Source organism: Callorhinus ursinus, unplaced genomic scaffold, assembly GCF_003265705.2.
Source record: "Callorhinus ursinus isolate GAN/ISIS: 27379988/994484 unplaced genomic scaffold, GSC_fseal_2.0 scaffold19, whole genome shotgun sequence".
Classification (NCBI taxonomy): Eukaryota; Metazoa; Chordata; class Mammalia; order Carnivora; family Otariidae; genus Callorhinus; species Callorhinus ursinus.
In genome coordinates this window covers 21,226,440-21,251,652 of record NW_027397081.1, presented here as the reverse complement: position 1 = coordinate 21,251,652, position 25,213 = coordinate 21,226,440, and the positions used below count along the sequence as shown (strand labels likewise).

Here is a 25,213-nt window from a genome sequence, read left to right as displayed (position 1 = left end):
ACTTGCTTAGGTGTGTGTGTGTGTGTGTGTGTGTGTGTGTGTGTGTGTGTGTGTAAATCATATAATCCTATCCATACACATAACTGCCATCATTTTTCAAAATTCCTTCTTTTTTTCCCCTGTTAGTGCCCATCCAGCTTTACACTCTCTGCACAAGATATTGTCCCGCTAATGAAGGGCAGGGAGGGATTCTATAAGTGGCATTTGTAAGGCAAGAGGGCTCATTGAGAAGTGACAGAAGCGGTTGGGGTGGAACAGAGTCCGCTAGGACCGGAGGAAATGTGGGAGGAGCACTAGAGGGGGTGCAGAAGGATGAGAGCCTCGGACCCAAGACCCGGAGAGTGGAGACCGAAAGTTAGAGAGGGTGGAGGAAAGGTCCCGGACAGGGTGGGTGTGGTGAAACCGGCAGGGAATAATCCACCCGGGGAGAGGGAAGGAGCCGGGGATTTCTTTAAGTACTTTGTGTTTGCTTCTCCTTTTACTTTAGTTTTTAGTGGCAGACTTCTGAGGTCTGAGAAAATGTGGGGTAGGTGCAGCTCCCACAGTCCTAGGAACTCAGGGCAACTTGTCAGTGATTATAGGTGATTCTCAGGTCTTTTTTTGCCCAAGCCTGACAAGTCAGACCTGTAGGCTTTGTGGCAGGGACAGGGAGAGGAGAGAAAGCTCTAAGAGACATCCACGCCCCTGCTCAGGTTCGCTAACATTTAAACAATGAGAAGGGTCTATGCCTAGAAGCTCCCTCCCTGTCTTCCACCAGGAACTCAGGGGGAAGACCTCGTGATGGGGGACGGTTTACCTCAACGATGCACTATTAACAGTCAGTGAAAATTGGCCATATCTCAGAAAACATAAACCTTCCATCTTTAGAATACACTTACTGTCAAAAAAAAAAAAATTCCGGGTATAGACTAACACTTGCTTATAAAAAAGAATCCAAACAGAAAGCAAGGAACTCTGACTTCCAGCACAGGTCTTTCTGGCCCCGAGGAAGTTTGCCCTAGGAGCGTAGTCATGAACAAGCCGTGGCTCCAGGAGCTTCGTTCTGCAGAGTGGGGGGTGCGGAAGCTAGGCGGCTACCACAGGTGGTAGACTTGGCAGAGAGAAGAGCATATGGGTTCGCCAACAGAAATAGATGTCACCATCTGGCACACAAGCCCCTCAGCAGATCCCATTACCTCCCTGCCCTACCCCTATCCAGGTGGAGTGCTGATGGCATTTAAGATACATTTGATTAACTTTTTTTAATGACAGAGTCCTGGTTTTAAGCAAACGTAGATAGAAGGCGATGTGTTTTGTTAGGGGTGTCTGCCCAAGGTGGCGCTCAAAGAATAGGGGAGAAGTTTCTGAAGATAGCCCATCTCTGACATGATTGCTTGGGATGGAACTGGGTGTCTTCTCTTCTAACAGCAGAAGTGTAATCCCCAGGAAAGAGGCAAATCAGCATGCCAGCTATCGATGAGCAAGTAAAAATTGATTCCTGGATGGGAGGTGTCTCTGCAGAAAGACTTCCTGGAGGCATCGCTCCCCAGCCCCTATATGACTTTCAAATCCAACTTCCGGACATAGATTGTTGGGTGGTTTAGTGGTTTATTTTGTGCAGGATTTGAACATAAATGCCAGACTGTGGCCATTTGGGATATAGTCAGGAAAGCCAGATGTGCTGTGGATATCTTGTTGGATTGCAACATCTAGAATCTCAATGGTTGTGAACCTTCAGAATCGTACTTGGCACTATGGAATCGTGGAGAAATGGGGCACCTGTTTCAGTGCTGTTGTTTTGTCTGTGCCTCAGTTCACGTGATCAGGTTGTTCCGTGGCACGTCTCCTGTAGATTCACTACACCCTTCAGCGGCCGTGACACCATGCCTAGATTCCAGTCACAGGGTGGCCTTGCATCCAGTTCTAAAAGCTTGACTCTTTGGACTGGAACAACCCACTCCTTAAAATGCCTCATACAGTAAACTCTGGAAACTAACCCCCAGATTGAAAGTCCTTGTTTAAATAAGAGAGCCTTCGCTGCTGGAATTGGTTGCGGTATCACTCACCTTGGGAAGGTTCCTTGTTCATGCAGGGATGACCTGTCTGTGGGCTAAAGAACAGTGCTCCTCCCTTCGAGTCAGACATCCTTTGCTGGACTCAGGGATGCATGCTGTGCAGAAGGGGTGTGTTTGGAATTGGATGAAACTCTGGGCATCTCTTCAGATTCCCTCCTTACACAGTGGATGGCCGGAGGGGCCTCTCAGTCCGTGTCTGTTCTAGAGACCAGACAGTAAAGAGAACCCTAGTTCTGCTGATGATCAATCAGAATTCCACCCCCCCACCCCCCTTCAGATCCATGAGAAAGAAGAGGAAGAGTTCAATGAGAAGAGTGAACATGATTCTGGTATCAATGAGGAACCTCTACTCACAGCAGATCAGGTATGAATATTTCTCTTGGTTCTTGGGACTCTTTGTTCTTTGGATCAAGAAAAAGTCTAAGTACATACTTGTCATGTCCGTTTAAAGCAGAAGACAAATATATGGTCTCGTGGTTGCCTGGTCGATGACTTGGAGTGTCTTTGATAAGGGATTTCATGTCTCTCTAGGCCTCAGTTTACCCGCCTGCAGTAAACTGGAACGTAATTCCTGACACTTGGGTTGGGCGGGGCTCATGTTTGATTGTAGCCAGAGATAGGCCTGGTGTTGACGGGCTTCACTTCTTGCTAAACCTCTGAGTGTAGTCTCATTAAGAGTCAAGACACTTAAATGAGGGTCCCAAATACCTATTCTTGCAAAAATAGAAGTGACAGTTGAGGCTTTTGTATGATGGGTATTTTCTCATATTTCATAGAGCACACAAAAGGTTGAGCCTTCCAAAAGGAGTCTTAACGGACAGTTGTGTCTTTGCTTAAAAAAAAAAGGGGGTGCTTGACATTTGACTGAATTAATTATATTTTGGCTTTAGTCATTTATTACTTAGCGGGGAATAATCTTGGGTCTCTGGATTTTTTTTTCAACTTTTCGGTCAACAAATATTTCTGGGCGACTTTTTGAGCAGGTGCCATACAAGTTTTTCACAAAGTAGTTTCGAAAAAGCTCCACCAGGAGCCTGTGGGGCCAGAAAGTGCTTTTCGGCCAAAGGAACTCTTTCATATCTGTGGCAAAAAGGTGGGATATTAAACAGGTAAGGATCAAGAGATTGAAGGGCACCAGATGAAAAGAGAAGAGGGGCTGACATTTCTTCCTGTGAGCTGTAAGGGAACTACAATTCAGTGATCCAAGGTTAGCGATAAGTTCTCTGTGGGAGAAGGAGAAACTCAGCCATAACATTCTGAAGGGGGTTTGTCATTTGCTTGCACTTTATAAACGGCTTTCAGGAAGCAAAGCCTAAGTATTCCCTAAATTTGCTGAATGGAGGTGAGAAGTTGTGGGAACAAAATAGAAATTATTCTTAAGGTGTGGGCCCCCTAAGTCCCCTTGTCCTTGGTCCAGCTAACGTGAAGAAGCCTGCCTCAGAGAGAACACAGCCCAGGGGCCTGGAGCCTGAATCCGTCACAGAATTGAGGACAGACAAATGCAGAGTGCCCTGTCGTGACCAGACCCATCCATGGACGGCTTTCAGACTGTCTTTGCTTCTTCCATTTTCTTTATGTGTCAACAGTTAATGAACGGAGCAGCTCACCCGTCTTCCTCTGACGATCCTCTGATTTAGCTCTCTCTTCTGGGGGCTGATCCCTAGTAAGAGTGGAGATTACAGCTGGGTTTCTTAGCTCCTTTCTGCTCTCCAGACCCTACTTACCCTTTTGTTATGTTAGCCTCCTGTTTGGCATTTGTGGCTGCACTGCTCAAGTTCCTATCCAGGTGAATTCTGGAGAAATTTCCTCTACGTAAAAAAAAAAAAAAAAAAAAAAGAAAGCCTCCCCATTTTGAGTTGTTCTGGGAACAGCGTAAGCACTGTAACAATTAATGGACTGGGTTTTGTGTTAAAGTTGGGTGGCTAGAGTGTTTTCCCACTTAGAAATAAAGTGCTCAGCACATTGAAGTAAATGTTCCTTCCAGGCAGCTCTGCTTTGTTTCCCGAAAGAGGAGTTTATTTCCAATAAAGCACTCATCTAAATGGTGTTCTTGGAAGAGATGGCACATTCAAGAGTGCTTTACATTAACGGAACAGTGTGTGTAAGCCTTTGGTCAGGTCTATTTTTATTATTATTCAACATTTATTAAATAACAATATTGCTTTAGGAATTTTATAGGCAGCAAGTTAGAGACATCCTTAACTGATCAAAATCCGAGTCGGGATGTCCCTCCAGCAGAGAACAGAGTTAGCACTCTCTTGCGTACCTCCTTCAGGTGATTGAGGAGATAGAAGAAATGATGCAGAACTCCCCAGACCCTGAGGAAGAAGAGGAGGTCCTGGAAGAGGAGGATGAGGGAGAAACCTCCTCCCAGGCAGACTCAGTCCTCCTGCGGGAGATGCAGGCCTTGACCCAGACCTTCAACAACAACTGGTCCCACGAAGGTGAGGGGCCTGGTGGGTGGGCTTACTGAGGATGAACCCTCCTGCCTGTGGGCCAGGCCGTGGGCACATGCTTCACATGTAGCTAGTAGGACCTCCAATCCAGGGAGTTGGCAATCCCTTTCTTACTGGCGGTCAGGAGAGAAGTTAGCAAATTTTGGGGGTTAGGGGGAAAGGCAGTCGAGCAAAATCAAAATGGTAAAACTAACCAAAGAACAAGACTGAAGCAGAATAAGCAGAAGAAATCGGAATCCATTCTCCAAAATGATGCTACCATAAAATCAATGAAAAAGGTAATAATCATGATAGCTGATATTTTTGGAAAGCTCTCTATGTGCCAGACCCAATTATAAGAATTTCTGTGCATCATCTCATTTCATCCCCACCCCAACTCCATTAGGATTGGGGTAATTGAGGATATGCTGAGAGGCTAAGTGACTTGTTCAATGCCACTGCTGGGGACATATAATTAAAAACAGAATCTCCTCCCCACCCAGAAAACCTTTCCACCGAAGAAGAGAAAGCCAACAATTTTATTATTGAATAAGCGTGAAGCCAGAACAGAGCACCCTTCACAGGCAACTCGCTGAAGGGATTGCAAAACCAGAAAGAAATCCTACTCTCGTCTACAACCCATTACATTAAATCGGTTTAGCAGTCTGGAGAAGGGCGACTAGTTAGGGCCCTGTCATCTTCCTTGATGATGACTTTTCCAACCTGTGCCTCCCAGGTGGTTGAGGAAATACTGCTGAGTCCTGGAACTGACAAGGGGCTTATTTTGCTGTTCAAATGATTGGTGTCCATCTGCAAAGGACAGAGGAAGGCATTCGCAGAGAACAGGCAGGGGAAGGAGAGAGAAAGTCTCTTTCCTTACTTTCAACAGGGAGAGCCAAGCTTCCTATTTTTCATTTGTATCTGCCCCAACACCACATCCCGGTGGTAAGCGGTGGGGCCCACAAGCAAAGCCAGGCAGGTTAACACCAGAATCCACACTCTTTTTTTTTTTTTTTAAAGGTTTTATTTATTTATTTGTCAGAGAGAGAGAGAGAGAGAGAGCACAAGTAGGGGGAGTGGCAGGCAGAAGGAGAAGCAGGCTCCCTGCTGAGCATGGAGTCTGATTTGGGACTCGATCCCAGGACCCTGGGATCACGACCTGAGCTGAAGGCAGACGCTTAGCCGACTGAGCCACCCAGGCATCCCCAGAATCCACACTCTTAATCTGTGTGTCGTGTTAGCTCTCTGACACAGGTTCATAGTAATTATGATCACTCAAAGAAAGGGGTGGATAAGGTGTGAAATGAAAGGATATGACACAGAAAGGCAGAACTGAGTATAAAAGCCATCCGTCTGGAAGGGTAATGGTGCCCGTCCTGCAGGAGGGGCCGCGCTCCTTGGGAGGAGATGCACCTGTGGGCTGGCAGAGACTTAGAAACAATGCAGAGGGAAGGCCGGCTGGGCAGGTGTCAAGGTCCAAACACGGGTGAAAATCGAGGCCTGCTCTGAGGAACCATGTCCTGAAAATGAAACTCTGTGGCTCTAAAGAGCAGAGTCCGGGGTCAGGGCAAAAGCAGAAGGAATGTGTTCGCAATGATGGGGCAGATTTGGCTGTGGAGCTGCATTCAGGCTGGTCTCAGCCACACAAAGGCTCCAAACATAGCTGCGCTCAGCGGAAGACTCAGGAAAACAGCTGAAGTGCACAGTGAAATGGCAAACGCAGGAGGGGGACAGCTCTAAAGAGCAGAATAAAGGGGGAGGTCGAACCGAGTCAGCAAATCCACAGGCCACGGCAGAAACAGAGAAGTAAAATGGATTCTGGGGCAGAAACAAAAGATGTTAGAAAGGGACAAATTTGAAAAGATGCTCCCCCCAATCTATTATTATTATTATTATTTTAAGTAGGCTCCCTGCCCACCATGGGGCTTGAACTCGTAACCTTGGGATCGAGAGTGGCATGCTCTACAGACTGAGCCCACCAGATGCACTCTCCCCCCCAATCTATTTTAAATGAAGAAATCGGAAGGGACAAGAGCTTAAGACTAAGTTTTCTGTACCCCATTATCTCAGCTTCCCTTTCCTTTTCTCTGACAGCAGGCTCGGTACCAGCCAGCCAGGGCGCACTTTTCAGTCTGTGGTCCCAGTCTGCCGCACGTTTCCTGTGTTTCTGCATATCTGCACTGTCGCGCAGGACCATGGGGTGAAGGGGGCTCAGATCGCTGTGCTTATTTTGCTGGCCGGCTAGATCTTGATCAGTTCTTGGGACAAACGCCACCTCTCTCCTGCTCTGCAGCACCTATGCCCAAAACCTCCTCTTAATGTTTTCTCCTCTGATCCTTGACCCATTTCACACCAGGAATATCAGAGACAGAGGAAAAATAGGAAGAGGAAGAAGGGATCAAAAAGTCACATGTCTGTCCATGCACATTTTTTTTTAAAGATTTTATTTATTTATTTGTTAGAGAGAGAGCACAAGCAGGGGGAGTGGCAGGCAGAGCCAGCAGAGGGAGAAGCAGGCTCTCCTCAGAGCAAGGAGCCCGATGCGGGACTCGATTCCAGGACCCTGGGATCATGACCTGAAGCCGAAGGCAGATGCTTAACTGACTGAGCCACCCAGGCGTCCCCGTCCATGCACATTTTTGTGAACGGAGTCCACGGGCTTCTGTGGGGACTGTTTCTTCTTCCTCTTTTGTTATCCTGAGAGTGGTGTGCACTTTGGCTGTCGTATATGGGTCCCTTCCTTCCTGGTGTGCCCCTGAATTGCCAGTCCTGTAAGGAGGTGGGAGGGGTCCCCTCGGGAGGGGCAGCCCCACCTCACACGGCAGCGGCCCCGGGAGCCGTCCGGTGGGCTCTGGCTCGGCTGCAGGGATGGTCACCTGCGGGACGGTCTCCCCCTGCAGGCCTGAGGCACCTGTCTGGGTCGGAGCTGAGCGAGCTGCTGGACCAGGTGGAGGGCGCCATCCGGGACTTCTCGGAGGAGCTGGTGCAACAGCTGGCCCGCCGGGACGAGCTGGAGTTCGAGAAGGAAGTGAAGAACTCCTTCATTACGGTGCTTATCGAGGTTCAGAACAAGCAGAAGGAGCAGCGAGAACTGATGAAGAAGAGGCGGAAAGAGAAAGGTCTGAGCCTGCAGAGCAGCCGGATAGAGAAGGGAAACCAGATGCCGCTCAAGGTAGGTGAACCGCCCCGCGGGCAGACGAGGTGCATCCGGCCTCGAAGCCTCGCCGTGTGGGGCCCCGGTACCACGCCTGCACAGGCCCATGAGCAGACCAGGATTGAGCAGTGACTGTGAGCAGGACCCTTGGCAGCAGTAGGGCTGTAAAGAGAGAGAAGGCACCCCTTTCTCCTTTCCTCCCCTTGAGGACCTCGGTCTAGCTGGGGGACACCAGACGTGGACATGGGAAAATACTTGCGTGTGGTCTGTGTTCCCTGAGGCACGACCTTAGAAAGAGGGGTGAAGGTGGCTAACATTGAGGGGCGCTGTGCCCCGGGACTCAGGGTCGGCATCCCCGCTACTCATCCTGACTGCTCTCTTTAGGATGGCGGGGGCGGGGGCGGGGCGCGGTTGTTTCGGGATTGAAAATTCTGACGCCTTGCGGTAGACTGACAGGATTCTTCAAACTAGTGGTTCTTGATCAGGGAAGCTCAGGAGAATCCTCCAAGGAGATTATTCAAAACACCTTGGCCGAGGCACTGTCCCAGACCTCCTGAATTGGGCCTCGGCTTGTGCATTTTGGAAAAGGCTTCCCAGATGAGGAGAGCAGCTTTACCTCTGCTCTCCCCAGTGGCCGGACATTTTGTTTTCCTCTGTGAGATGCTTGCATCATCACCTGCCTCAGGTGTACGGTCCTGCTTTATTCTTTCTGTCCACACGGAGGCTGAAATGAGGAAACCGGGGGTGTGCAGGGGGACCCATTGCCTCGAGGGACCACTAAGATAGGAGTCTTTGAGACCCGACTCTTGGTTCTTGCAAAACTCAGGCTTAAATTTTGGCCTGTTTTTTAGCTCAGGTGTTATCCGGGGCAGGGTGGTGGCCGGTGGGTCTGGGTGGCTTAGGGAGGACACCCAAGTCCCCTGGGAGTGATGACTATGAAGCAGGAAGCATGGAAGGCATCTATCTCCTCCCCCTCTCTCCCCAGCGCTTCAGCATGGAAGGCATTTCCAACATTCTGCAGAGCGGCATCCGCCAGACCTTTGGCTCCTCGGGAACGGACAAACAGGTACAAGCAGTTCCCCAGCTCCCAGCTTTCCTCCTGGACTCTTGCAGCCCGGCCTCCCCTGCAGACCGGGGCGTGGTGACTCACTAGAGTTATCCCAGCCCTCGGGCAGAGGGAGGTCTTAACATCTTCTTCCACTCTTAAGAAGGGACAGGCAGGTCTTTTACAAGGTGAACTGGTTTTTGTCTTGTTTTGTTTTGTTTTGTTTTGTTTGAGCTGTTGCCGGGCCCTCAGGTGCAAAGATGAGTCAGTCTTGGTCCCTGCTCTCACGAAGTGCATAATCTGATAGAAAGGGCAAGTGCATAAACGGACAAGTTTGGAGTAAGCGCACGTAATTGTGTTCGTGCGTCGGACATCTTTGTAGCTGAATCCTAAGGGTGAGAATTGTAGCACTGCAGCATGCGAAGAGATTTGGGGAACATCTAACCCAGTCCCCTCATTTTGCAGCGGTGAGAACTAAGATCTGGAGAGATTAGGTCTTCTCTCAAGACCACACTGCTAGGGGCAGAACCAAGACCAAAATATAAGTCTTTTGGCGTTTGGGCTGGAGCTCTTCTCATTGGGGGACCGAGAGAACCTCCCCCCCAACCTTCAGGATCTCTCTGGCACCCTGTTCTCGGGCCCCACCAGGCCAAGATGATCTTGTTGTAGAAGCACCTCATATCCAGCAGAGGGAGCAAACCCAACGTCCGAGACCAAGGTTGAGGTTCTCTCCCTTGTCATTTTTGACAAAAGAGAGACCGTTTGATTTCATATTTCACAGCAAAGGATACAAAAGTATAATCTCCCTTTAAAATGTTCTCTGCGCTAACCCTGAAGGAGAAAAAGCTCACCAGGACTCCTAAATGTCCAAAAGCTTGTATTGTCAGAAGAATGTATTCGATGGCATGGAGGGCTAGTATGGGAAAGACTTATTTTAGAGACTTTCGCCAGAGATGGGGAAAGGGTCCCGAGGCAGTGGTGGGCAGAGTATCATGGGGGTTGCTGAGAGTGTCAGCTTCGATGGAGCATGTTGGGGAGAGACGATCACAGTCCCCATGCGAATTGTCAACGGGTCTCCCCTGTGGAGGGTCCACACTTGTGTCTCCAGCCCTGCCTGGCATGTCTGTATGTTTATCTCATAGTATCTGAACACGGTCATCCCTTATGAGAAGAAAGCCTTGCCCCCGTCAGTGGAAGATCTCCAGATGCTGACAAACAGTGAGTTCCTCTCATCCCCAGAGAGATGGGCTCCGTCCCTCCCTCCCCGTGAGGGGCAGCGGTTAGACGGGTCAGGATGTGCTCCGTATCCCTGCGTCACTTTCCTCCCATGCAGGGGCAAAACTAAAGTGCTCTGCAGTGTTACCCAGAGCTGTCTTGTTTTCTCCCTGGTTCCTTTTAAAGGGCAGAGTCTTGCCAGGAAGGAATGAGCTGGTGAAAGAGGTTGGGGGTGGGGGGGGGGTGCCCTCTCTGTGGCTCACCCAGCAGTGCTCAAAGCCTTGCCTTCCCTGCCTTGTCTGGGCAGCAACTTGCGGTTGCTCTGTCCCACCTATGGCCCCGCAGCAAGGGGCTTGGTCCATGGGGCTGGCTGCATTTTTAAGAAGCAAGGCTTCTTGGGTGGCAGGGGTGGGTGACCAGAAAGAATAGTTTTCTTTCCAGGAAATGACTGCCCCCTCTCCTCTGCTTTGGCTCTATTGTCAAATATTAATAAACATCCTGAGTGATGGGAGAAACCAGTGTGTGATAAAGAGCCCTTTGTAGGCAAAATCTCTTTACGTACATCAAGCACAACAACCCCCCAAGGGCTGGGGGTGCACAGTATTAGCCATCAGTGTCAGCCTGATTCTTTTAGGAAGAGAAAAATCCGAGGCCGAGATGGGGTGGCAGGCTCAGTGAATCACAAGAATGTCCATCTCCCTGGCAACCGTGCACTGCGCCCAGTGACATAGTCACCGGGTCTGTCCAGCCCATCGGCGCCCTGCCTCCGCCTCTGAGGGAATGGCTTGAGCAGCGGGCTAGGGCTAGTGCAGGGCCATTTGCTACCCCAGGGGAGGGCAAGAGGAGCTTCTTCTGTTCAGCTGAGGAAGACAGACACCTGCTGCCCCCCCTCCCCCCGGCCCCGGTGCTATAAAAGTGACCAGACATTTTCATTGTTATCAATCTGGGGAACCAAAGCAGAAGGTTCTGGTAAACAGAAACACTGCCTACATCCATGGATACCGCGTCCTTGAGAATCTCTCCTCTTCACTCCTTTTAAACTCCTTTATTTGCATACATAGGCACTAAGATTTTTTTTCAAGGGAGCAGACAGCAACGAACTGACATTTATAGGTGTTTGTGTTTTCACAAGTAGTTAAGCATTTGGAAAATAATTTGGACAGATTACGAAGGTTGATATATGTAAAGTACTCGATCATTTTTTTTAAAGGAAGAGCTATAAATTTATTACAGATACCCATTCAGGAATTCAGTGCGAAATCCTTTCATTTTAATTAAGAAACAGTGAGTTTATTTACATGTTTCAAGTTCGTTTAAAAATTTTTAATTGGAGTGTATCCATCATTTAGAATAGTTTGGAAATACAGAACAGTGAACAAAAGAAAATAAATAATTCATTGTCCCCTCCACTGTGGTTACTATTTTGGTGTTTTCAGCCATAATGTTTTATGTCTTCTGCACATACTTGGGATTATACTGGCTATAAAATTTTGTATTATGATTTTAGTCATATCAGTTAACATTTGGTTAACATTCTTTTTATGGCTCTCTCTTCTATCATGTGGGTACACCACATTCCAATATTTTATTCTTTTTAAGAGAAAAAACTGCCATCTTCCCTGAATGTGAATTCTGCTGCAGGTTATAAAAGCTTTCTTTTTTTTTTTTTGACCAATCCTCATATGGATCTGTGAATGTCTCCTTTTTACTCCTGAACCAAGGATGTCCTGGACCAGCTCTTGGGACCGGACAACTCCTATACATTTTGGATTTTGGCAATGAACTTAGACACATATTGGCTGAATGCAAGGATTACATTTTTACAGCTGTCTTCTTCTTTTTTTTTTTTTAGATTTTATTTATTTGAGAGAGAGAGCACAAGCAGGGGGAGGGGCAGAAACAGATTCCCCACTGAGCAAGGAGCTGGAGGTGAGGCTCGATCCCGGGGACGTTGGGATCAAGACCTGAGCCGAAGGCAGACGCTTAACCCACTGAGCCACCCAGGCGCTGCCCACAGCTGTCTTCTTGGTGCAGCATTTTGTGTGCCCATATTCAGTTGTAAAGTACTTCCAGCCTGTTAGGTTGACAGGAATACACATCCAAAACCTACAGAAGAAATAAAAGAAACCAACACCTGGAGAGCCCCAGTTTCAGGCTCTTTCTTTCCTCTGGACCTGGCCACTGACTCATGCCACCCCCAGGTTCCATCCATCACCCACTCCCCATTTTTGGAGTCAAGTTTCGTGACCCTGACCTGAAGCAAGGCAGGGTCAACAATGGAGAGCAAGGCCATGGAAACGGATGGAGATCCATCCCCATATTGTCGAGGCTGCCTCCTCCTGGTGACTGGTGTTGGCTGACCTTTACTGCTTTCCCTGCTCGCAGAAAAGCAAAACGTACTCATTGAAGAAGGCCAGACCCGGGGCGCCTGGGTGGCTCAGTTGTTAAGCCGTTGCCTTCGGCTCAGGTCATGATCCCGGGATTCTGGGATGAGCCCAGCATCAGGCTCCCTGCTCGGCGGGAAGCCTGCTTCTCCCTCTCCCACTCCCCCTGCTTGTGTTCCCTCTCTTGCTGTTTACAATATCTTAAATATCTCTCTGTCAATACAATATCACATATCTCTCTGTCAAATAAATAAATAAAATCTTAAAAAAAAAAAAAGAAGGCCAGACCCTGCAGAAATAGGATGTAGAAAGGAGCATCCCCTGTGGTTTTGCATCCAGAGATAACCAGTCTTAACACTTTCATGCACATTCTTGCAGATTTTTTCTATGAATATTAGCATTTATTTATTAATTTAGAAGTTAATCCATAATGTTCTGCAGCCTTCTTGCTTCACCGGTAAATATGTCTTGTACCCATGGATCTGTTTCTTGTTTTTCATAGAGCTCTGTAAGACTACATGGGATAGATACACCATGGTTTATTTAAGGGATCTGTGATGAAGAATATTATCGGTGCACTCTCTCCTCCCCTCATTTTATGATATTGTAAACAAAGTCCAACAACATTCTTAAAAGATTTTCTACAAAGCTGACTTCCACAATATGAATTATGAATATGAGAAAGCGCTACCTCGTTTAATAACAGAAAAAACTATTTTCAAAACTTCTATAAAAAAAGCCTTTACACTTTTGTAACTTCCCTCTTGTTTGCCTTATATGTGTGTAAATCATGAAGTGTCTCAATGAAAAGTCTATGAGCTCCTTGAGGGTCCATAATTCTTCTGCATTTCCACAAATTCTAGCACTATAGTGGGCATAAATAGAAAATAAATTATTTGTTAAAATAAGTTCATTTGTTATTGATAAATAGCAATAATAATTTATGATTATAATAATTACAGAAATGTTTCCAATATCTGCTTACATGAATAGAATGTCCTTAAAGACTTTTATTGGTGATTCAATAATGTGATGATTGTTATTCTTAATTTATATTGCATCTGAAAGCTGATTCTTTTTTAAATTGCTTTATTTCTTTTCATGCTTATTAAAAATAGATACTTAGGAAATAATGTGGAGATTATAGATGAGCAAAAAAAAAAAAGTAAAATATAAAAGAAAATAAAGTCACCAGCAGGCCACTCTGACTTTTTGGATGTATTCTACTCCATCAGCATGTGGAATGTTGATGCTTGACAGAAGCTGCTAGACGTTTGCTCCATACCCAGTGAATGTCTCGTTTCATTGAATCATTTCTCACTCTTGGGTCGGTGGGTTGTCTGCCTAGAAGTGAGCTTTATGCCCTGCTGGCATCTCGGCTCATCTCCCTCTCTCTCTCTCTCCTTCCCTAGTTCTCTTTGCCATGAAGGAGGATAATGAGAAGGTGCCCACTTTGCTAACGGACTACATTTTAAAAGGTGAGAGCAGCCCCCGGGACCCCTGGAGCGCGGCTTCCTGGGGTCCCCTCCCCCAGGCCTGCCGCGGGGGGAGCCCGCTCTGCTCCTCAGCCTTCCCGGAGCATCCTTCCACCCAGACTGCACAGGGCACACAGGGCCAGGGGCCGCCCGTGGGCAATTGTGAGGCCCTCACAGGAATGGGGTTTTGTCCTTGCATGTTGCCAGGAGGCGGGAGAAGGAGATTCCTTCATCCCAGAGTCACCAGAGCGCCACCACATTAGAGCAGCAGAACCAGATTGTGAAAGTTCTGGAGAGTTCAGGCTATTTCGTGGGGAAAAACCAGAGCCCCAGGCTACGTGTACTAGTCTCAGCTGCTTGAAGTCATGCCTAGCTACATCCTTTCCTGACTTTTGTTTTATCTTTTATTAAGGAAACTGTTAACATATATGGGTCGAGTGACCGGAATAGTGAACTCTCATGTACTCATCCTGCTTCAGCGACCACTGATTCATGGCTGATCACTGTTCACTTACACCCCTACCTAGTTTCTCCCCTCCATATTATTTTGAAGCAAATCCCAACCATCAGTCTTCTTAATCTATAAGTATTTCAGTGTACATTTCTTTTCTTTTGTTTTTTTTTAAAGATTTTATTTATTTATTTGACAGAGAGAGACACAGCGAGAGCAGGAACACAAGCAGGGGGAGTGGCAGAGGGAGAAGCAGGCTTCCCGCCGAGCAGGGAGCCCAGTGCAGGGCTGGATCCCAGGACCCTGGGACCATGACCTGAGCCGAAGGCAGACACCCAACAGCTGAGCCACCCAGGCGCCCCTCAGTGTACATTTCTAAAACATAAGGACTCTTTACAAAAAAACCTAACCGCAATATAAATGTCTCAATATCTTTGACTATCCAATCAGGGTTCACATTTCCCTGTTACATTTTCTCAGTCTGTTTGAATCAAGATCCAGTGAAAGCCCGTACATTGCAATTGGATAATATGTCTCCTAAATCTCTTTATATATATATATATATATATATTCTCTTTCCTTTCCTCTCATTCCTTGAAATTTATTTCTTGGAGAAACCAGGTTGTTTGCCCCATAGAATTTCCTTGTTTTGGCTTCTGCCAGTCGGTTGTGTCCCCATGGTTTAATTTAATATGTTCTTCCATTTTTTGTATTTCCTGTTAGCTGGCAGAGCTAGAGGCTGGATCAGACTCACTCTCAAATCTTTTGATAAGCATTACGCGGTCAGTGGTGCTAAACTTCCATTAAGAGACACACATTCTCTGGTTGTCTTTCTTTTTGTGATGTTAATATCTGTATTAGTCTGCTCAGGCTGCTACAACAAAATGGGGGGGGCGGGGAGGGGCGGGGAGGGGAGGGGCTTCAACAACAGAAAGGTATTTTCTCACAGTTTCAGAGGCTAGAAGTCCATGATCAAGATGCCAGCAAATCCAGTTCCTAGCAAGGGCTCTCTTCTTGGCTTGTAGACAGCCACCCTCTTGCTGTGCCCTCACGTGGCCTCCCTCTCCTGTGTGCACGTGAAGGGAGAGAATGCTAGGGCTCTTTGGTGTCTCCTCTTATAAGGACACTAATCCTATCAGAGCAGAGCCCCATCCTATGACTCATTTAACCTCACCTCCTTAGAGGATCCATCTCCAAATACAGCTGCACATGGGAATTTGGTGGGGTGCCCCGGACATTCAGGCCGTAACAATATTCACTGATGGTCATCCGTTGTCTGGATTCTTGATTTCATTCAGCTTTGCCCCACATGCACACACGACGTTGGGTATGGTTCCAGTAGGCTTGTGGATCTCGGTTAAGAACCTCTGGGTGGTATTGTTTCCATAAGGATCAGAAAGATTAGTCTTAAATTTCTGCAGGAGGACTTCAGGCTGAACATAGGGAAGAACTTCTGCCTCTTAAAGGCTTTCAAAGCCAATTTCTCAAAGGAGGTCTGTGGAAATGGGATCGGTAAGTCTGGGAGCCCGAGGGCTGGACCCCTTTCCCCACCGTGATCCACGGAAATGTCAGTGAATTCATAAAACTAGTTAACATTTACTGAGCACTTTCTATTTGCTTCTGAACAACCCTGTGGGGTAGGCAGAGGCACCGTCTACTGCACACACGGAGGAGCGAGCGCAGAGAGGTGGAGCGATTTCCCCAAGGTCGTAGAATTAGCACAGGCCAGATCTAGGGTTTGAACCCAGGCAGACAGGCATCCGAGACCTAATCAGTGCTCCAGACAGGCTACCTCCCATTGTCTCTTCCTTCTTCCGGAAGGAAGACATGTGACTGCAGTTATTCCCTGGGTCCTGGAGGGCGGCTCTCTGCTCGGGACAGGACCGCCTCTCGGCCGGGGCCCCCCTGGGCTGGCAGGTCCTGACCCACGCGGTGCTTTGACCTCTCTCCTCTCGCCTTCTCTTTGCAGTGCTCTGCCCCACCTAACCTTGCCCTCGGGGGCAGCCTTGCCACGGAGGTCACAGAGCAAGAGTCATTACATCCCAGGGACTGCATGACACCACGTAACCTCCGATGTGTATTTAAACGTGTATAGCTTAACCTGGATTAAACATGAGCAAGCGCGCGGGGTCCTTTGCTGTTGGCTTCTAGTCCTAGTGATCATTGGATGCATGACCGAGGGGCAGGGCTGGTGAGGCGCCTCCGCCGGGGGGAAGGCAGGCGCTCTCACCGCTCACGATGTAGCCTGGCTCCAGCCCTCGAAAACAGCTTACCCTCTAAGACTAATTTTGAAATAAACCTTCATTTAATTAATATTCTTCATGTGCCCCGGAGTGTGGTCTGTCATACCTGGAGAGAGAAAGGCTGCGGAGCTGCCTTTGCGAGACGTCCCGGGGCCTATGGCAGATGGCCGGGCATGGAGGGACCCGAGTGTGGGCCCCCCCCCGCCGTGGGCCATGGGGGTGCTGCATGGGGTACAGTCAGAAAGAGCAGGCCATCCACAGACCCCCAAGATCTCGCTGCTTGGCAGCTGTAAAGGGGGCTGCGCAATATGTTCTAGGAACTACTGACAGGGGGTGTCAGGCCAGCGGGGGACGGGGAAGTTAGCAGTGAGTCTCAAGGCGCAGCCCGTGCCTCCTGCTGAGATGGCCACACTGGTCCTTGCCAGACCCTCTGCGGGGACCCGGAGGCTCGGGGGCTGGAGGGAGTCAGCTCTGCTAGCAAGCCCAGCTTGGGGGATCGCGGCCGTTGCCCCAGCGCCCCAGTGACCTCGGGGAATGGTGTCCTGTGGCCGTGCGCGCCCTCCCCTGCCCTTCCTGCAGCCCCAGAGGTCCGACTCCTGGGTGCTTTGCTGCTCCTGGGACCAGCAGGTGACTGTTGTCCTCACACCTGGATGCTGCCTTGATTTCACCACAGCCAGAGCTCGGAACTCCCTTGGCTTCCATCTTCTGGCTTGAATGACAAGAGCCCCATGAATTCCCACAACCCCATCTTTTTTTTTTTTAAGATTTTATTTATTTATTTGACAGAGAGAGAGAGAAGGAGCAAGGGGAAAGGCAGAGGGAGAAGCAGGCTCCCCACTGAGCAGGGAGCCCGATGCGGGGCCCGATCCCAGGACCCTGTGATCATGATCTGAGCTGGAGGCAGACGCTTAACCGACTGAGCCACCCAGGCGCCCCTCCACAGCCCCATCTTCAAACAAAAACCTTTATGGAGCCCTTGCCATGTGCCTGCTGCTGACCCTATCAGGTCATAACTGAGTGTCCCAGAGGGGAGGAGGCAATGGTGTCGCCCAGGTTTTACGGAGAGGAGAGCAGCCAGCAGCGATGTTCAGAAGGGGTAGAGTCAGACTGACCCCTTGCACTCGCTCTTTGTATGGCATTTGCTTTAACCGAACGTGCCAAACAGAAAGCCATACTTTGTCACACCGGCAGCTCCACAGGAGGCTGTGGGTCAACGTGGGTGACAGTAGAAGGCATCCCTGGTGCCTTGCCTCTCACTTCTTGGGCCTCTGCTTTTCTGGGAGCAGGGCTGCCGAGCAGGAGCCATCTTAGCTTGGGGTGAGGGGGCCCTAGTCCTCCAGGGAAGCTGCCCGGTGCCTGCAGGTCTAGCTCAGGCATCCACCTGGAGCAGAATGTCTACGCGGGTAGAGCCCTGGCTGCTGTGGGAGAATCGAAGCAACCACAGGCACCCATGCAGATCCTTAGGGGCCAACACTGACGAGTCCCAGTGCTTTGACAGAAGGAGATGACTTCAGTTCTGCATTCATTGGCACTGTGGTTAAGGATGCAAAGGGTCACTGGGGGCACCAGGTCATTTGCCGGCTGTGGGGTTTTTCACCCGTCTCAGCAAAAGGGAAGCAGAGAATCCTCCAGAGCTTTTCTTCCTGCCTTGCATTTGTCAGATCTGGGTCAGCCACTCCTTCCCCCAGTGTATCCTGCCAGCAGGTGTCTGAGGCAGCAGAGACAAGCTAATCAAAGTTGCTGGCAGTTAAAAATAAATCTCAAGTGTCAGGAATACATTCACGTTAGAGGAGGTGAGCGGGCAAAGGTGGGGACAGTGGTTCCGCTTGTCTCGCCTTTTGTCCCCATCAGCAGTCTTAGCGGGGAATGTTAGGTCCGATTGTCATGGCTGTGCATGGTCCTTCCCTCTATCCTTGCTCCTCAGCGTGGGGAGCTGTGAGAAACGCCCCGGCCCAGACCTTCCACATCAGAATCTGCATTTTAACAAGCTCTCCAGGCAATCGGTATTTGCGTTAAGGTTCGGAGAAGCTTTGCGTGGAGGCTGAACCTGAGTGCGAAGTGCGGTGCTCAGGTGAATGCGATTCCCCGCCCGCAGCATTCCCCTCTGCTCATCCTTCCGGTTACAGAAGCGCGGGGGAGGCGCCCCAAGGTGGACTGACGCTTCCGGCTGCGGGCGGCCCTCGCGGCCAAACGCAAGTCCGGTCTCGGCTGGCCGCACACAGCAAGGGTACTGGCGGGGCCCGAGTCTGCGGGCAGCCTCCTCAGTAGGTAGCAGGTGGACTTTGAGGGATGTGTTAAAGGCTCCAAGTGTGGCTTTTGCCAAGTGTCACGTGATCAAGTCCGGGTAAGGAAACTCCACGGTAGAGCCAGACACGAGCCTTCGTTTATGTGGGGTTGAAACAAACAACCACGTGGGGACAAGCTGTTTTCCAAACATTCCCTGGCCTCCTCTCTCTTTCAGGAGGGAAACAGGTGTGATAACTCAGCAGGAAAAGCTAACAGGGAAGAGTGTTGTGGCCCCAACGTTTGTGGGATAAATTGGCTTTGAAAAATTAAAGAGAGCTTTTTCGTGCCTGCTGGACGGTCTGGAGGATGACTTTATCTAGCTGGTGGCTAGGGAAGAAGAGGTGTGGTTGGTCAGTGAGGAGGTGCATCCTGCAGGTGTCTCAGGAGGAACCATAAATCAGGTTCTGATGAGCACCCAGTCATTCCGTGCCTGCTCCAAGCACCTGCGGTGTCCCGCCTCCCACCTCACCCAGGCACCGCGGCTTCGGGGGTCTCACCAAAGGCCAAGAGCAGGGAGGAACCCCGGGGCGCCCAGCCTGCCTTGCAGCAGGAGCACAAAATGGGGAGAGGGAAGTCCCATCACTGAGCCAGCCTCCGTGATTAGCATGCGTGGAGGGCAGAGTAATTAAATGCTGCTCTTGGAGAAGAGACTTGCGTTCTTGATGGCGCCTGATTATTTATTTCCTCGAGAGGATGAGAGGGTAGTCTCCAGGCCTTCTGTCTGAGCCTCAGCTTCGCTCTCCTCCCTCGCGAAGGGTCGGGAAGCAGAGGCCCCTCTGCTGACCAGAAAGGTGCCTTGGCTTCCTATCAATGCCTTTCTTTTTAAAAGAACAATGAGCCACCTTAGCCCACAGCCCAGCAGCTCCACACCCCGCCCAAGCCCTCATGCATATTCATCCTGCTTCAAAGAGCACAGCATGGAATATGCAAATTGGCCAGGCAGGAGCTGGTTGGCATTTTGATAATAGCTTTGTCTGAAAAACCCCAGAGACACATGCACATCTAGTTCCTCTCTCCCTCCCTCCCTCTGTCTCTTGCCCCTACGCTAGTGTCCCCCTCCTCATTCTCTCTTCCACCCTACAACCTGCCTGACGGCAGCAAAGTGCATGGCAGGACCGCAAAAGCAAGTTAGCGGAAGAGCGGGGGTCTGGGTTCCAGTCTGGAGCATTTCTACCCGCCCCCCAACAGCGTCACGCTGGTGTTCTCCCTGTGGAGGGTTGCCCCGCCTGACAGTGCCCCTGGGCTGCCGGCCCGTCCACTCTGTCTGGGGACACATTCTCTGCCATCTCCCTTCCAACCTGGTTTTGCCCTTACTCTCGGCAGTCAAGCCTAAGAGCCCAAGAGCCTAGCCTTGTCCTCTGGATGGGAGGGAAGGAGTCACCTCACGGGTAGGAGAGGAGGCTTGGATGTCAGCTGTCATCATGGACAGATCGCCGGGCCTCAGTGGTTCCCGACCCCACTCTGCGGTCTCTATAACACATCCAAGCAGCCGTCAGCCACTGGCCAATCGGCCTTGCTGTTGTCCACTTCTTTATCCCAGTTTGTGGATGGTCAACGGCAGCCTCTTCTCTAAGATGAGCTCTGGGGGCCCCCTTTCCGAAGCACAGCTCCTAGAAAAGTGTGCAGAGGTCCGGTCCCTGCCCCCACCCCATCCCCTGCACCTCCCCCAGATGTAGTCGCTCCAGTGAGGAGCTGGTGGGCTCTGGGGTAGGTGCTCTGCTGGGTTGGGGGAAGCAGGCTAAGGTTTGGATGCCACATCTTTGAATGCTGTTGCATGTGGGGTGCTTAGAGGAGAGAAGCGAAGAAAGGTGCAAGGATGCAGGCACCTCTGAGATTGCAGGGAAGAGGAGGGCCCTTGCCTCTGACCCCGAAGGCCAGCTCTGGTCATGCTGGGGCTTAGGGGGACAAATCACCTCATAGGAGGAGCATGGGTTTTGGCCTTCGGTTCAAATCCCAGCTCTACTATGTTTTAGCCAAATAATTTTTAAAAAAGATTTATTTATTTATTTGAAAGAGAAAGACAGCAGGAGCGAGAGCAGGGGGAGGGGCAGAGACAGAGGGAGAGAAGCGGACTCCACACTGAGCATGGAGCCCAAAGTGGGGCTTGATCCCACGAGCCCGGGATCGTGATCGGAGCCGAAACCAAGGGTCAGACGCTCAACTGACTGCACCACCCGGCGCCCCCATGTTAGCTAAATAATTTTTGAGACAATAATTTCTCTGAGCCCCAGTTTCCTCATTTTAAAAATGGGAATACTAAGATCAGTAATTCTCCCAGGGTTATTCTGAATACAGTGTCTTGCATATATGCTAAACGCTCAGTAAATTGTACTTTTTACTAGTAAGCTTCAAGGAACATAGAGAAAGGGCTGGGCGCTGTGGCCTTTCTATTGTTGGGGACCTGATCATGTTTTCAATCCCGTAGGCTCAGAGGAGCTGAAAACAAGACAAGAGAAGGAGTGGGCTATTCCCCTAAACTCAGCCTTACCCCCTACCCTCTGTCCTCACTAAATCCTGCTTTCTGGTGGCCCAGTGAGTACTGGCACCTGCTGGTTCCACAGCCTGTGGCCTCCGGGCACCCCTGGACAAGGAGACAAAGCAAAGAGGCAGGAGCCGGGTCATATTCTGATTTCTCAGCAGGTTCATTCAAGGGGAGTGGTGCAGGAGGGAGGGTGCAAAGTCCCATGTATTTTTGCACTTAGCGAAAAGATTCTATTTTCACTGCTAAGGAGGCAAGTAGAGAGACAGAAGAGGAAACACACAGACCACCCCAGACCCAGAGAACCTCATGTGCCTTATGATTAGGCCAGACAGGTGGGAACGTGAGGACTAGTTCAAGAGATTCGAGAAAGGCATTGCAGGTGTCCTAAAATGCTGCTCCCCACATATTCACTAAGCCTTGAAGACCACATTTAACCAGTCTGGAGAGGTTCTGCTTCTTTGGGCTGTCTCCGGAAGGCAGATCTGGGAACCTGGTGGAAGGCAGAGGGATTGAGTGGCTCTGTGTACAATGTAGCCTTTCTGCCTGGGAGGCATGGGGCTCCCGGAAGGCTGGGGGTGGGCGGTAAAGGCAGATGACAATATACGGTGTGTGTGTTCCTATATGGGTCGAGCAGGTTGGGTTTCCTGACCCTCTCCGGGCTAAGAAACGATTTTTTTTTGCCTCTCGGCTTGGATCCCTGCTGTGGACAAACACCCCTGGGAGGGGCAATACTCAGAGCATCAGGCATTTTCTGCTCAGGGCACCGGCTACCTCGGACCCTTTTCTGAAATCGGGCCTGGGTGAGGCAGGGGTTCAGAATCGCTGGGGTGCTGTCTACAGTGCACCTACCTTGGTCCGAGCCCGGGAGACTCTGATTTAGCGGAGAACAGAACTTGGGAGCTTGCAGCTCCAGATGGCCGCCCAGCAATTCTAGGTGTTCCGGGCCCAGAGCTCCTGGGTGGGGCTGCACCAGAGGCAAGGATGCTGCGGGCCCCGAGGTGCTGGGAGATTCCAGCACGAGAGCCAAACTTATTCCATCTCCTTCCAAAACGTGACCCCGAGTGGATACACAGTGAGACCCCGTCAGAAGGTCAGCAGAAGCGTGAAGCCCCCTGGCTGCTGGAAGCCTGGACGGTGATGTCAATCCCAGCTTCTCCAGCAGGGGTGGGGGGCTGTCCAGAGAGCGGAGCATTCCCCGCCCCCCCCCAGGAGAAGGTGGGGACCCACGTTATCATCCGCAGGACTAGTTTCATGGAGCATCAACTGAGGGGAGCTTAGCGACCATCTCCTCTAACCCCTCAATGTGCAAGTGAGGAAGTTAACTTAGATGGTCCATGTGTGTCTGAAGGGGAGCTCTTAGCAGAGTCTTGACCAAATCCTGGAGAACCCAGGGCTCTTCCTCTCCCTGCAAAGGAGCATGGGAGGCCCACGGGGAGGCGGAGCCAGCCTTAAATGAGTTCCGTGTAATGAAAAGTTTGCAATGCTACGGGAGAAACCACCACCCTGAAATTCACAAAATAACAGGTGGATGTGAGATATGCACACCTGACGTGAGTTCTCTGACTAATGCTTGGGTGTAATAACATGAAATAAAAATCTGAAAATGAAAAGGTATAATGAGATATACACAACTGAAGGGAATTGTCTTAAATGGCTGATTGTAATGAGATGTACATAAATTGTAAGGCTTGTAATGAAATGAAAAAAAATATTCTTGCCTGATAATACTGGGTGTAATGTCTACACCTGAAATAAGTCGTCTCACCGCGCTGAGTGTAATGAGATGCACATAATTTTAAAGAGTGTAATGAGATGAAAAATAAATCAAACACTTGTCTTAAAATGAAAGATGTACAAAGATGCACACACCTGAAGGGCATTGTCCTAAATGGGTTCACTTTAATGAGATGCATTTAATTTGCAAGGGGGCTAAATGAGATTGGCCCAGGAAAGGCTGAGAAATATAAAACTATAAGATATGTACACTTGAAAGTGGTATAATAAGATCTGCCTTATCTGTGGGATGGAAATAAGATGTCAGAGTGGAAATGCACAGAGTATGACACGATCGATCGGCATTCTCTCTGCCAGTCCTCCATGATCCCTTGCCCGTGAGGCTCTGCAAAGTTGAATTGCCCTCTCTCCCCTGTATGATGCCAGGTACCTAGTAGACACCTGCGAATCTCACTGGCTGAAAAATGGGGTTGCAGTCTATATAGCGAAAGGAAGTTAAGGGAGCAGCTATAAACAAGTAATTTCTAAAAGGCAACATAAAACTATTTCTTTTCTTTTTTTGAGAGGAGAGGGCGGGGGGCCGGGGGAAGGAAGAGGCAGAGGGAGGGAGAGAAAGAATCTTAAACAGGCTCCACACCCAGCACAGAGCCCATGGCAGGGCTGGATCTCACGACCCTGAGATCATGACCTGAGCCAAAATTGAGGGTCCGCCGCTTAAACGACTGAGCCACACAGGTGCTCCAAAAGCTATTTTCTGAGAGTAGTGTTTCTCAAAATCCTTAGGCATCTCGCCTTGGAGTCTGGGAAAAAGTTGGTCACGGGATCGAATCTGCATATAACAAGCAACCCTGGCAGGTTATATGCCCCAGGGTTAATGTTTGCCTGTAGAGGCCAGGTAGGCAGGTGACAAGAGTGAAGATGCCTGATGAGGGACACAGGCATACTTTGCAATGAAAGGTAGGAATATCTTCTCTTCCACAGACACGTTCTCTCGGATTTTTTTTTTTTTTTCAAAGGCAGAGCCTCTTGGACTGTTTTGTTTTATCACACTTGATGGAGCAGTGGGTATGGAGAAATAGTTCCTTTCTTAAAAGCAAGAATGCAGATACTGGAAGGAAAGTCAAAAAATAAAAAAAGGAAAAAAATAAAAGGGAGCGGGGAGCATTATTAACCAATGAGCCAACCAAGCAGTGATGACCTGACCTGAACGTGGCAAGTGGCACTCATTGTCAATGTTGGGGAGACCACATGGATGGCCAATGTCATGACAGCATGGAGAGCACATCATAAGGGGTAGCAATGATTTGATTACACCCTGCTGTGGCTGTGTAGGAATATAGGTCCTGAGTTGCAGTTCTCTATCTTTTAGATGTTGGCACAAAAATTTTTAGAAACAATATTGGGTCCAAACAAAACATATCTGGGAGCTGTATTTGATCCGAATGCCACATCGGACCTGAGAGTCTTGTTTGCAACTCTGAACGATCACGTTTGAGCTCACTGGACCAGGATGAGGTCATATTTTAACCATTAGGAGGATGTTACCAACACACAATCAGTCTCAGTGTTTTCCTAGGATGTGTAAACTCCCTGAAGGCAAGAAATTTGTCTTTGTTGATCCCAGTTGTATCCTCTGTATCGGGAGCTGCCTGAGACAGAGTCGGTGCTCAGTAAATACACGTCGGGTGAACGAGTGAGTGTGACAGAACCATTGCCCTCATCTGGCCGTGTTCAAGGTAGCAGAGGGATCTCTTGGTCAAGGCAGTATAGCTCTTGCTCCGGCCATCAGCTCCCAGGAGCAGGAAGCTTCCAACCTGCTAGGTCTGCCCTGCTGGGATAGGGGTTGGGGCCAGAAGTCTGCTGGCCCGGTTTCCAGGGTCCTGACACCAGCACCCAGTCCCCTCCTGCGTTGTCCCTTTTCTCGTACTTCCACTGGGACTGTGGCACATCTTCTCCATGGGTTGGGTAGGACTTGATCATGCACGGAGAGAGAGGGGGCTTCCACATCTCAAATGGTTTGGGAAACCCCCTTTTCATTGGTGGCATGGTTGACAAGCTGCCAGAACTTGATGGAAAAACTGAGGAAGGGGTGAGAGGGGCTGGGGCAGCTACTCTGTAATTTCTTAGAAGAGTGTTGCATAGACTGTTTTGTGGAATACCAGTAAAACTCGAATAGATATTACTTGAAAAAAAAAGGCAAATAAATCTGGAGAACAGGATAAACAGGTTTCTTCCTGCAGGACTCCTCAGAGCCT

The 25,213-nt window shown here is 49.5% G+C and overlaps 1 protein-coding gene across 4 annotated transcripts in view; it reads left to right on the top strand.

Moving 5' to 3' along the window:
- The window catches only part of FEZ1 (fasciculation and elongation protein zeta 1), a 44,005-nt gene extending 27,479 nt beyond the window's left edge, over positions 1-16,526 (top strand). For 2 of the 4 annotated variants that reach the window (XM_025893956.2, XM_073903933.1), the window contains exons 4-11: positions 2,332-2,418; positions 4,330-4,498; positions 7,390-7,661; positions 8,629-8,709; positions 9,831-9,906; positions 13,700-13,765; positions 15,635-15,725; positions 16,183-16,526. In XM_025893956.2, coding sequence (XP_025749741.1) covers positions 2,332-2,418; positions 4,330-4,498; positions 7,390-7,661; positions 8,629-8,709; positions 9,831-9,906; positions 13,700-13,765; positions 15,635-15,725; positions 16,183-16,270 — 930 coding nt within the window. In that variant the 3' untranslated portion in view covers positions 16,271-16,526. The remainder of the gene's footprint in view (positions 1-2,331; positions 2,419-4,329; positions 4,499-7,389; positions 7,662-8,628; positions 8,710-9,830; positions 9,907-13,699; positions 13,766-15,634; positions 15,726-16,182) is intronic. The other 2 variants (XM_025893957.2, XM_025893958.2) reach the window with 2 other exon arrangements.
- Positions 16,527-25,213: the final 8,687 nt, after the last annotated feature.